The 14,430-nt window shown below is 38.2% G+C and overlaps 1 protein-coding gene across 5 annotated transcripts in view; it reads left to right on the top strand.

Moving 5' to 3' along the window:
* The window catches only part of LOC108701344 (RNA-binding motif, single-stranded-interacting protein 1), a 198,459-nt gene that overhangs the window by 141,315 nt on the left and 42,714 nt on the right, over positions 1–14,430 (top strand). For all 5 annotated transcript variants that reach the window (XM_041576041.1, XM_041576040.1, XM_041576043.1 and 2 more), the window contains exon 3: positions 13,919–13,977. In XM_041576041.1, coding sequence (XP_041431975.1) covers positions 13,919–13,977 — 59 coding nt within the window. The remainder of the gene's footprint in view (positions 1–13,918; positions 13,978–14,430) is intronic.

Raw genomic sequence — 14,430 nt, 5'->3', positions numbered from 1 at the left:
AGTGGTGATATTACTTTAAGAACCATTTTTGCAGAATTGTGCTTGATGCAGAAGAATTTGTGATGCGCTACACAAAAATATTTCGACCCTAAAGCAATCTGTAATTGACCTGGCCATTGTTCCAGTTTTTATATACCCACCCCATCTCTGACATGACTGGAGGGGGCATGGAGACCATGAGTACCGAAGCAGCTCCACAGCATCTTTAAAGGGTCTGGGACAGTGTGTAGAAGTTAGAGAGTGCCTCGGAAAGGTGACAGATATGGCCCTCCACCTGCCTGTGACCCGCGAGGGGGAAATAGGTTAGCTAAAACCCGACTGAACCGCAGGTAAACCCAGTTTACCAGCAATCTGCCCCTTTTTCAGTTTCAGCCATTGGAACCTTTTGCCTTTAAAGAACTTTTAACTCTGGGATTGTAGTAAAAGAATAAATACATTGTGGCCCACTATTCCAAGGATAATTGAGCCCTAAATTGATTTATTCAAGCAAAAAATATTCATTTACCTATTAAAGGGGTTGTGCACCTTTTAGTTAACTTTTAGTACAGGTCTGGAATGGGAGTCAAAATAGGCACTGGCATTTCAAGTACACAGAGGCCCAAACAGCCCCCACCAGCCCACTAAATAGTGAGTATCTATGGCATCTTAAAGCAGCCCCTCTGGCAATTGCCAGAATCCACAGATTGCCAGTCCGGACCTGTTTTAGTATGATGTAGGGAACAATGTTCTGAGGCAATTTCAAATTGTTTTACATTTTAAATTATTTTTAGTTTCTTGTTATTTACCTTTAATTTAGAAGTTCTCCAATTTGCAATTTCAGCAATCTGGTTGCTAGGGTGCAAATTACCCTTAGCAACCATGGACTGATTTGAATAAGAGATTGAAATATGAATAGGAGAGGGTCTGAATAATAAAATGTAGCAATAACAATAAATTTGTAGCCTTACAGGGCATTTGTTTTTACATGGGGTCAGTGACCACCAATTGAAAGTTGGATAGTGTCCAAAGGCAAGTAATTATAAAATAATAAAAAATAAATAATGAAGACCAATTAAATAGTTATCTTAAAGGTGAACCACACTTTAATATTACCATCAAACAGATACAAAGAGGGATAGCAGCAAAATATTGTGTCCCTTTAAGGTTGCCATAATGACATATGATCTTGTAACTGAGGTCAGTTTGTGGTTTTTATTGTGGCTGATTCACTCAACTCATGAGCCATAGTCTCAGCTGACTGTCAGAGGACTGTTGATCACATTTTGGTTATTGTCTATGTAATTTAATAATAGAGGCTGCACAGCATATTGTATGGGTGCAGGGGTAGAATAAATGCACAGAGATAAATACGGTAATGGTGGAAATATTATAGGTATTCTGTGGTGTTTGTAAACTTTATGGCCTAGTTTAAACTGACTGTAAATTAACAAGAGGAATAAAAGTGTTTCTCAGCATATTGCTCTGTTAAAACTTATATGGCACTATCTATACAAGGGGACTGTAAGTAAAATGATGTTATGCCTTTCTTCCTATTCAACCTTGGAAAGTTATGGCAACTGTTGGTTTCATTCAGTCACATGAAAAGGGCACGTCCTAATGAGATCACCGTAAGTGGATGCCCAGTTACACGGACATTAGAGGTAAAATTCTGTATCATACCATTATTAGGATTAAATTTCCTTAATTCCTAATTCCTAAATTTGCATGATACTTCATTGTTGCCTTACTGTCTGGTCACAGCCTTCCTTATCACATCTCATATCCCTCCTGCTGAGTTACTATCCACACGCAAGCCATAAGGGATATTGTCTATCGATCTATAGGAAATAGGCTGGAGTATTTTTTACATCGGTACTCAAGCCTTTACAAATATTGCTCTTCTCCCAGGCCAGAATGAATTACAGAACCAGTGCTCCATGCTAAGTTAAACACGTCAGACCTGTAAGTACCACTGGCCGTTATGTTTAATCACGAAAATGTATTTTCTTGAGCTTTAATGGGAGATTCATATGGTCAGTCTGTGTTATTTAATATACTGCCATCAATCTGGATTATGTCAAATAGGGGGATGACTTTCAAAAACATCTAATATTGGCACAGAACCCAGTCACTGCTGCCCCACAAGCTGGTAAATAATGTGCTTTAAGGTATTAATGTTCCTGTCATTTCCCCTGTCATGCACCGAAGAAGCTGAAAAGAGCCAGCGAGTCCCTAAATTCATGCAGTGATATTAGGTGACATTTTCTAATTATACCAAAAGAACTGCAAGTTTCTGTACAGGGTCCTCCGACCTCACTACTTTATCGATGAGATTCAGACTCCCCGACTCCTTATTTTCTGGCTGTTTCTTAGCTTCATATTTTATTTATGAGTCTGTGCAGTTGGTTTACAGCAGGGAGCTTCAGAGCATCATTTAAAGTGGAATGTATTGATTTCCTTACCAGAAAAAGCTTCCCCCCACCCCAGCTACCCATACAAATACTTTCTGTTGTTCTTTAGAACAAATGGTGATTTTCCAAACCAGCAACTATATACATATACAAATGTTTTGATGCCAGTTTGCTGCAGTTGCTAGCCATGTGCCTCATTTGATTTATCTGCCACACATTACCTTTAAACTGTTGCCATATTTCTGTATTTGGTATCCCATGGCCAAAACCCCTACCCCCCAAGGCTCAATTTTTTTTAGGTTATGTAAACCAAGAATTACATTTAGGATAATGAAGAAAAATGTCATTCTGAGCAGCTTTTCAATATACAAGCATTAAAAATATTCAGTGGTTTTAAAGTTATTTGTAAATGTAGTTGTTATTGAAAGCATTTATTATATGTTATTATTATATGTTATTGAAGGCACTTCAGTCCTATTCTCTTTCTTGAAACTATGTAGCAGAAGCTAGCTGATTAACACGATTGAGAAGAAGCATGCAAGACTGACCTTTGCTACATTGTTGCAAGAGAAAGAACCAGAAAGGGCAAACAAAAACTTGTTGCATTTACAAATAACCATAAAACCACTGAACATAATTAAAAAATGTATATTGGAAAATTGCTTAAAATTGTAATATCTTTAATGGAAGAAAAAAAGACACAGTTTAAATACTGTAAATTCAGTTTGGCAGTGGGTGATTCGCAAAGGAGATTTGCTTTAAGCAAAGTCAAGCATGTAACACACCTTGATTTTTCCTGATTATAGAGTAATGTGATGATATAAGAAAGCCAAAATGAGGTCTGATTGCATATGATTGCATGGTCTGGTTTGAATGAAATACAAGTGTTTCAATGTTTCTTTTTAACTAGCGATGTCCACTTCGTGCTCATGTAATTTTACCTTATCCGTGATGAAGTTACACCTCTATACTTATACAGTATCTCTGTACTTCTAATTCTAAGCAACCACATAGCTTTATCAATCCCAGTTTCCTGTGAACTCTACATATTCCCCAAATGTCCACGTTTCCTGTAGGACAAGGGGTATGGCCTGTTTAAAAGAAGCTTAGCTAGTGTGGGTTCTCTGCATACATTGGAGGGTCTTGAGCATGGCATGGGCATATTACTGTAGGGGCAGGGGGTATACCACTCATTAAACTGCACAAATGTAATTTGCCTCCAAAACATTAGTTTTTCAGTTCTACACATTGCCTCTTAAATACTTATATACGCTCTCTTAATTGTATCTGTGCTTCATTGGGTGTTGTTTTTTCAATTGGAAGCTGCATACCGGAACTCTTTAGCATTCCAGGACACCACGAGTTTAAGATAAGTTCATTGCCACAAGTTGCTATTCCAATTTGTTTCCCAAATGCTTCATTTCAGTAGAATCCATACCTGAATAGCACTCTATTCACTGGCAGCTCCATAGACCTGCCAATGTACAGCTTGTTGGACAAGTCCAGGAGCGTCAGAGCCTTTGTTATGCTCTGGGTTCTTTGTTCAAACATTTGTGGCACTGAGACCTTTACGTTTGTTTAAATGCACACACACACACTCACTGATGGCTGTATAAATACACACTTAGGGCTTGAATAGACCTATTCTCTCTTGTTTATATTTGGCTGACAAAAGCCTTCAGCATCGGCAAGCCGTCCAACAGAGAGAGGCCCAGGGAAAATATGTGTATATTCCTGGGTGTTTCATTAGATAGATTTGAAAATTGTAGCCTTCACTAAAAATACTGGTTTTGAAATCAGCAGCAATTATATCTATTAAAGTAAATATTGAACCCCAATCTCCACAATTCCTATAAAATTATAAGCATGTATTTGATAGACTGAAATCAAATCAACCGAAATGAAGCTTATCAGCTGTGTAGCCCATCATTACTATTGCAGCTTTTTCCTCAGTCTAGTGTAGTCGGTCAACTGGTTGCAGAAGGACTCACACTTGATATTTTCTGTTGTGCCCAGTTAAATGCAAAGAGAAAGTGGCCCCTTCTGGTCCTTACGGACAGTGGCTGGAATTCATGATAATGAACTGCCCGTATTTATTTCATATCATTGGCATGATACTAAAAGCCATAAAATCAGTCATTCGGCTATGAGCTAGCAGCAGCAAATAAGAATTAAAGCAAGAAACAGCTTGGCATGTAATGTGCCAATTAAACACATTTCTGTTTATATTAGTGCTGCAGGATTTATTGTTTGCAGTTGGAGCTGAGAAATGGTGGTTTCTAATATTTTCCCTATTCTTGAAACATTCCTGCTTTTCTGTTTTCATATGAGCAAACCATATTGTTAAATTTTGCTGTATTTCTAAGGGTAAAATTATCCCCACATATTACCAGTGGTATAACTACCAAACAACAGGGGGGTTCAAACTGTGGGGTCTGCTGCATGGTAGTCCTTCTTCCCAGACACTTCTGCCTGTTTAATTGTGGTATCCACTGCAAATGAGCAGAGAGCGGCAGTGAACAGGCTTGCAGCCAGAAGAAGTGGGTGGGAAAGTGTTTATGTCAGGCCCACTGAAGATTTTTTTTCACAGGTGGGAAACACAGCCTTTACAAGTTACATCCTCTTCACTGGGCCACCCAAGAAGCTTGTTTGGGAACTGTTTGGGAATTCAGTGTATTTTTTATGGGACTCAACTCTACATCACAGCATGGAGAACTCAAGAATTGCCTTGATGTCACTGGGAAGCCAAATACTAGCTACATGATGTGGCTGGAAATCTCCTGTAATAAATGCCCATTCATAATTTGACAGTGTAGCAAAAGTGGACACCATCAGGGAATGAAATATGTACTCGTTTGGGCTCAGCTGTACTGGTTCCTGTTGAGACAGATTACGTGCACCGATGGGAACAGAGACAAATTCCAAATACAGGGAAACAAAGTATTCATAGGTCATCGGAATACCTGGGTATTGATTTGGGGCTGAGATTATCCACTGGGTGATCAAAGCAAGTCAACTGTGAAGTGGGGATATACATGCATATCATAGATAAATTAAACTGTAGGAAAAGACTGTGTATGTGTGTCCAGCTAAAGTTCTTCCACAAACCCCCCCCCCCCTTCTCTGAACATTAAAGAGCAAATGGCTATATACAGTATGAACTAATACCAGGTAATACCATCTTACCCAACCATCTCCTACTCTCCCTTCATGGAATACAAACAAGCAATGAGTGCACAGTGACTGATCATTTCACTTAAAAAGAGAATTTCCATTAGTGGTGAACGCATGGAGGTGACAACTGAAGGATATTGTCTAAGAAAGTTGAATACCAAAATTAGAGGGTGTCTGCAATAGTTTAAAATATAGATTATTATTATAACACCGGCCAACAGTGCAGCGGAATGGGTTTCCAGGTATGACAGAATGATTGGTTATTTTGTTGGCTTGCATTAGGCCCCCAAGCACCCCCACCGTATGTGGTTTTGGAATGTCCTAATGTGGTATATATTATATGGTTGGGAATCTTGGAATGGATTTGCTATCCAAGCACAGAGAGTTACATAAATGTAACCAAACCATAACTAGGCTTTGCTATTTTTAATTCAATCCATTTTATAAATAATCTGTTTCATGACTGTATTTCCTTCCCAATTATCCATTTTAAAAGGATATATTTCTTCATTTGTTGATAGGCACCCCCAAGTGATTGTATTGACTTACCTGAAACCCCGGGCCAGAGTCTGAAATTCAGCAAAATCTACTCTAGAGCTGGGATTTTTATGGAATTTGTGGATGGAGTGAGATGGGTTATTTTGCTCCATTGCTCCTTAATCCTTTTCCTCCCCCCAAATCAGAAGGGAGAACACGGGTTACAATGAGGTCAACTATCAACTCTGGGCAAATTTTCCTATAGGCATTAACCCATGGCAACTAATGAACTTGTTGCATTTATTGTTCTACCTATAGCTGGCTGAAAAAAGCCAAGCACTGGGTTGCTATGAGTTACTGGGCCGATTTGCCTCGTGTTGATAAATGAGCCTCACTAGTATTAGTTTAAACTACAACGCCCAATTTCTGAGTGCGGGATGCTGGGAATTGTAAGTCAGTAACTAGTGAAGACAATCACTGTTTTAGCACAACCCACTTTACAACTTTTTCTCCCCCCCACCCAATCAGCTGGAATGACTGAAATGTATGGCCAATATAGGTAATTCAGGTTGTTATTGTATATAGAATTTGTGACTATCATAAGGACTTCTACACACAAGCGTGCCTACATGGAAAAACTTGCAATCTATAGCATGCCTGTAAAATCATAATTAAAGGGTAAATAGCCATGAATTATATGGATTTGATATCTACCAAGCTTCAAAGCAGTGGGGTGGCAAATCCATTGTCTGAAACAGGTGAATTTCCAGACAGAACAAATGTAGTTTCTGATTAATCCCAGACTTCATTACTGCATTTCCAGTTAAATGCTATTCAAAAAACATATGTCTTGCCTTGTCCTGTATTCGTTTTTTCCCCTTTATTTAAATGACCAGGGAGCACAGGTGGCGTTTCTATTATTCTCTGCTTTCTGTATCGAGGTTTCACTTGGGCTCTCGCACACTCTGCCGTTATTGTTACGTACAAGCAAGGGAGTCTGCCTTCTAGAAAATTGTCTTTTAACCCCATATCATTAGGGTGTTACTGATATTTTTATGAAGCCCCCCACAAATTCTGTAACGCTGAACAATTGACTCCTGGCATTGAGAAATCTTTTTAGTGCTGATTGCTTCACTCTATGCACTTTCCTGGCTGACATTTTCTTTTAGTACTGGGTGTGGTTGTACACTGCAGCTGTAAATTTAGTACCAGATTCACGCTCACTCTACATGCACCTTGCGCAGGAGGGACAGCAAACGTATCAATTACAGACCTCCACCAATAGCTGTGAGTTCGGTAGGGGGCATTTACTATGACTGTGGTCACAGTACTAGAGCACTAATGGTCCCAACAACAAAAACTGTGAGGCAAACAAAGTTGTTAATAAGACCATTGGGAGCAAGTACTAGAGTACATCCCATAGTATTCACTTTGAAAATACTTGTGCTCTAGGTAGGGTTGCTGTCAGTATTTGACCAGCTTAGCTGGGGCCCGGGCACACTGCAAGTGATACTGACACTAAAAAAATAGTCTTCAAAATATGAATCTATATTAAAAATTACAAATAGCTCATGTTGATCTTTGTCACAGATCTGCTTTTGTAAGTAATTGCTACTTGTAGTTTCGCCAACCTGACTGTCCCCTCTCAGCCTGTCAGTTAGAGTTGCTAATACTAACAGACTATTGAAGCTCAAATATGGCAGCCCCCTCATAGAGGAACATGGGGGATCAGACTGATAATGTAAAATAATCTGCAAATACTTCTGCGGCAAAATAATAGATAGAATACAAAGACAGTTGTATGATAGATGTAAAAAAAGTTTAATTTCTGGCGTCATTATCTCTTTAAGGACGTGTAGTGTAACAGGTGAATCAGTGGTTAGAATCTGGTTACCTCTAGTGATACATGCTATAAAAAAATATATACAGGTATACTATTTAGTAAAATGTAATAATTCTAGGATAAATTATACTTGAGTGCTTCTTATGCATCCAACCACATCATTGCTTCATTTATCACAACAATAAATATTTAATCTGTCTCCCTAATCCTTTTATGGTATGATGCATTTTTTTTCTAAATTATTTAGCACAGAAAAAGCCAGAGCCTAACATGGAAGGCAGAGAAAGCAGATTGTACAATGGTACAGGTTGGTCAACAAATAATGCAGGGAATTCATAAACCTGAAATAAAGTTGACCATACACTAACCAGTATTTAAGATATCTGACCAATCAGGCCAATATTCTACCATGTGGCCATGCATAGCTACAGTCAAATACATTTGTCTACTACAAATACATTTGTACTACGATCCGGTGCCCCCTCTGAGGTGGGCATGTGTAGCCAGCTTATTATTGCCTTCCAGTCTGTTGATATAAATTAGAGCAGAGAGAGAGAGAGAGAGATATATATCGGAAACCCGTTATTCAGAAAGCTCAGAATTACAAAAAAACTGTCTCTCATAGACTTTATAATATCCAGATTTCAAAAAAGAATTTCCCCTTTCTCTGTATTAATAAAACAGTTCCTTGTACTTGATCCAAACTAATATATAAATAATCCTTACTGGAAGCAAAACCAGCATATTGGGTTTATTTCATGCATAAATGATTTTCTAGTAGACTTAAGGTATGAAGATCCAAATTATGGAAAGATCCCTTGTCCAGAAAACCCAAGGTCCCGAGATATATATATATATATATATATATATATATATATATATATATATATATATATATATATATATATATATATATATTATTTGCTCTCTCAAATGTTATATTTTTTCGTGTTCACAAAATATTTCGGTCTCTCCAGCCTCTCTTGTGATTTTGACCCCTCCCTTTTTATTTAAATGGATTTTACATCAATCTGGTTGCATTACTCATCCCCCCTGTTGAAATCCTCAGCCGGTTTCCTGTTCTGGAGAAATACTGATGTAAAAACATTCTCTTGTGGTGATCAGTATAAATTTGGCAAAACTGCTTTATTCTGATTTCACTAAAAGGACCTCCAAATGTACACTGTAGTTGGACCCAGTGTAAAGTGGTATCTTCTGTCCCACAAGCATATATTATGAAAGATCATAGGGGTAACATTGTAATATGGTTGTAAAACTTGTTATATAGATCAACAAAGTAGTACAAATTTGCAGTGCACTTGTTGCAAATGCATATGGCAGATCTGGGTAAGGACTGGAGCAATTAAATATCAGGGTGGAATTCAAATTGAGCAAGACACATGGTAAGTGTGAAATATTTTCTGTTATTCATGGTAGTCGTATGTTCTTGGTAGCACTTTTTTGTTCATTTAAAAACCTCACCAGCTTAATATTGGGAGCTAAGGGGCCTGCACAGTGTAGTTGGGAGATTCCGGACTCATTCATCTGGAACCCTGTAACTGTAAGTCTACGGGCTCACTTATTGCAGTTGGTAACTTATGGTCTTACTCAGTAGCTGGAAAGCTATGGACTCACTGTGGACTGTAGCTGGGAAATTACAGAGTGCAGCTACTAATAATATTTTTTAATATTAATTATTTTTGTGCCAGTGCAGTTACCTAGTAGCTAGTCTAGTAGTTTTTAATTTACTTTACGGTGAAAGCTAATTTTTTAGGGTTACTACACTAGCATATTTACTCCAATTTTAATGAAGCTTTGGACAATGTCTTGGCAATAAATCTCCTTATAACATAAGGCCAGCAGAGCCAAATATATTTTACAGTGACTGTATGTATTCTGGCTAGGCTTCTGAATGCTGTCCATCAGCTACAGTCTGTTCTCAGCAACCATGTGCCCTCAGTAGCTACCTGCTTTGTTCTGCAGAAGGCATAAGGAGAAAAAGCTATTTTGAGATAAGACTGTGGGAAATATTTTATTTCCTGAAATTCTGTCTATCTATATTTTAGTAAATAATACTTCAGCTGCTTAAAAGTGCATGTGCTGTAATGGCCCTTTAATAGAGGAGCAGGGATGGGCGAATTTGACCCGTTTCGCTTCGCCAAAAATTCGCCCATTAAAGTCTATGGGCGTCAAAAAAAATTTGTCGCGTGTCGAAACTGTTGACGCGCGTCTTTTTTTTTTGACGCACGCTGCCATACGAGTCTATGGGCGTCATTTTTTCGGCTAAACGAGGCGAAAAAATTCGCCCATCCCTATAGAGGAGTTAATTCTGTTCTTTATGTGGCCTACGTAAACTGGCGAGGATGTGTGAGATGGGACCATGCAGATGAGCACAGCATAATGTTTCCCAATTAATATCTCTTGCCAAACTCCACTGCCCTTAGGAGAGTCACAAGGGTGTCTTCCTTCAGAATGTTTCTGTGCTGAAGATCCGAGGAAAATGTCCGGTCACTGCATCAATTAATAAGGCAGATTAAATCACCATGCATGTTCTAATACTTAATGGCTCTACTTGTCTACATTTCATGTTCTGACTTTGTTTGTAGAAATGTTTGCATAATCTATATGAAATATTTCTGAGCTGTTTAATTTCTTCTAAATTCTGCCTCCTCTCATTCCCCTCAGTGTTGCCATGAAGTGCCAAAATCCTACATATATATATATATATATATATATATATATATATATATATATATATATACATACATACATTTCTTTACAGAGACATATCTAATTTCACAGTCTGCCTCTGATGCCTACAAACCATTTTCCAACTCCCTTGGGCTCAAAGTGTCATGCAACCCATCCCTCACCTTGTTACATTGGGAAGTGATAGATTATGAATCTGGTACCCAGATTTTCTGAAAAGCAGAGGGTTCTAGTGTTTATAAAATAAGATTAAAACTGTAAAACTACATGCTACAAAAAGAAACATAGATAACCCTTTATAATACACAAGAGTCACGAATATCCTGTAAATTATATCCTTATAAATGGTGCTTAGTGATGTCATTGATTATAATTGCAGATTAGTGATGTGATTTTTGTCACATGACTCACTGAAACTTGTGTATTATAATAAATAAAGTACATGAAATATCAAAAATCACGGAGTAACCAAGAGGGAGTTAATAAGTAAAAATTTCACCTTTAATAAATCCTCTTTAAACAAATCCCATTCATCACATCATTAAACCGTGGATCATATGCTTTACGCGTTTTGTGACATCTCGCCGCTTTCTCAGAAGCAATCACTTCTGAGGAAGTGGCGAGATGCCACGAAACACATATAGCTTCGTGATTTTTGATATTTCCAATGTATGTGCAACTGTGGGGGACAGGTTACACATGAAGCACAGAGGTGAGTAATTATGGTTGGGGTATTGCTCCTTTGTAAACGAACATAAATAAATAAAGAACCCCCTGTTGCAAAATATGAGGATATTAGAAGTCACCTGTCACATGTTTTTATATGGTCATGGAACTCCTCATAACTTATAATAGGGGGTACTTTATTCACTATATATATTTGTTTATACTCCTTACTTAGTGATGTCCGCAAGTTTTAATGGTCAAAGAAATTACTACTACAAAGATATCAAATTATTTAATCTTACTGAATCATACCCAGTGTCGGACTGGAGTAATGGGGGCCCACCGGGACTTACACATGAAGGCCCCTCCAAGCAGTCACCGGGGGCCCCTTCCTGGCTTACCTCTGCGCGCCTCTCTCTCCATCTGTGCGCTCCTGCGCGAATGCTGGTGCGGCATGCACCTGCACGAACGTCTGTGCAGTGCGCGCCTGCACAAACTCCCTCACACTGCGTGCCTGCGCTAAGCGTTGGAGCAGCAGAGACTATTTTCAAGGGGGAGCCTTATCGGGAAACATGGCTGGGCCGGTGGGGGCCCACCGGGTTTTTTCCCGGTTTCCCGTCTGCCCAGTCCGACACTGATCATACCCATGGTGTTCTTAACTTCTACTCTGTTTGCTAGATGATTTTTCATATGTTTCTTTAGTAGTTTACCACAACCTGGGAATATGAAAACATTTATATTGTTCATTGTTCCATTAGTGGAAGCTGCTTAGGTGGAGCATTGCTGCTATCGTTCTGTAACCATCTTGAAAATATGTAGATTGTTTTTAATGCTGTGTTCATAGGTTTATTGGTCTTATAAAAATTTTCCCTAAAACAGTGTTATTTAAAGATATGATAATGCCTGTGAGGAGGGAATTGAATAAGGCTGATCTATAATGTGTTAGTGCTGTACAGGTAACAAGTAACAAATTCCATTCATGTCACTGTATTTATAGGAGACACAAGCCATTTCTGGTCTCTATCTACCTAAACTCGGCACAGCCCTGTTTTGTTGGAGCCTTTCTCTGTTTGTGTAACCCTATTCCTGTCAGTGGTATGATCCAGAGTAGGAAGGAAGAGGGGGCTGTGCTCTGTGGCTGTGGAATGCAGGGCGGGGCTTTCTCACAATCAGATCACATGGCAGGGAGTAGTAAGAGGAAATGAAGCTAAAAAGGCTGCAGAGGCACAGTTAATCTTTTAAAGAAAACAATCTGTAAGGCGCCTTTAGGTGTTGGTTGTGTGTAGCTATGCAATGTGAATGTTTGCTCTCTATTCTTTGAGATAAAGTAAAATGCAAACTCCCATTCATGTAGAATTACACACAGGAGGGCTAATTTAAGCAGGCACTCAACCATGCCTTCAAAAGGGCAGTTCACCTTGAAATTAACTTTAATTATGATGTAGAAAGAGGTATTCTAAGTTACACTGTAAAAATGATCTTTACAGTTTGGAATTTGAGCTGTGATCTGGTTGTTAGGGTCCATATTTCCATGGCTACCAGACAGTGGTTTGAAAAAGAAGACTACAACATGAATAGATTGAGTATAATAAAAAAAAAAAAAAAAGTTCAAAAATAACATTAGTAGCATAATATTAATGGTGGGTTCACTGGGGGCAGCGACCCCAGCAATGAGATAGCAATTTAAATTTCTGGCTGGATAGAGGCGAAACCCCAAGTTCTCACAGAAGCATGCTATCTGAGTCATGTTAAAAGTTAATTTTAAGGTGAATGATACTAATAATTGTCAATTTAAAGGGTAACTGATTGTGATTATAATGTTATGGAAATCATTTTAACAAACGGGCTGTATTTTTTTTCTTCAGGTTTTATAAATGAGCAAATTGTCTCATAAATGGACAAGGTTTTTATTCACATGATAACTATATCAAGTGTTGCTTTCAGTATAGATTAGGGATGCACCGAATCCATTGTTTTGGGATTTGACTGAATCCCTTGTGAAAGATTCAGACGAATACTGAACCAAATGCAAACCCAAATTTGCATAATCAAATTAGAGCCAGACAGGGCTAAAGAGAACTGCACCCGCAGTTTGTATGATAAAAAGTCATATGATTTTATGGATTTGGTTCAGCCAGGCACTTCTGCCTAATTCTGTGGAAAAAGATTGAATCCTGCTGGAATTGGCAGAATCCCGAATCCTGGATTCAGTGCAACCCTATCTTAGATATGTATAGGAATGAGTTGTTCCAATGGAGTTGTTAAGGAAATGGACATAATAGAATTTTATAAATTCCTCCAATGGGAGAAAGGAGAGGTTTCTTTAGTTGTGATACCCCACTGCCTAACACACTCCTTAAGCAGCTGGGCAATTATTTTGAGCTGCTATAGTCCAAAAACACAGACCTTTGTATATCAAGTCCTAGGGATAATAGATATTTTCTATTAATAATAATGTTTTTTTATTGCAGACAATACGTAATAAACTAAGTCATCATTTTCCAAAATGGTTATTGGGCTGCAATACTGACCCCCATATTTAATCAGTGAAAAGGTTTACGGTACACAAATGGTATAATGAACCCCTTGAAATGAATTTTTGAAGAATTTCTGAAGAAATCAAGCAAAGAAGCTAATGGTTTTCTGACTTCCCTTCTAGGTATGGGAAAATCGTTTCCACGAAGGCTATTTTGGATAAGACAACAAACAAATGCAAAGGTAAGTTTGTAATGTTTACCATATGGAAATGTTTAGCTTATTTCAGTCATATGAGGTTTATGGCTCACTTTGCCTTTTGAATGCCTTGATGTTTTTTCCCTCAGTTGAAATGTGACTTTAAAGCCATGATTGGATTATGATTGATCCCTCTTACACTCACTTACAATTTTGTTGAAATAGCAATACAGTGTTTACTGTGGATAGGGGTATTTGCAGTTAGCTGACTACAGCTAAATGTATTGTGTGGCTAGATTCTTGCATTATTATTAAAAAAAATTTTTGGGGGGGCAGAGATTTCCTTTCATTTTTTTGGGGGGAGGGTTAGGTGGGTAGCTTGGAAAAAGTGCCTGCAATAAATGGCCACAAATTAAAGGGCTTAGTAAAATATTAATTCAATGGACAACAAAGTCATATGAATGGGTGTCTATTAAATGGGCGACAGTTACCATTGAT

The sequence above is a fragment of the Xenopus laevis genome, chromosome 9_10L, assembly GCF_017654675.1.
Source record: "Xenopus laevis strain J_2021 chromosome 9_10L, Xenopus_laevis_v10.1, whole genome shotgun sequence".
Lineage (NCBI taxonomy): Eukaryota > Metazoa > Chordata > Amphibia > Anura > Pipidae > Xenopus > Xenopus laevis.
The sequence above is the reverse complement of the archived record's forward strand: the minus strand, read 5'-3'. Positions and strand labels throughout refer to the sequence as shown.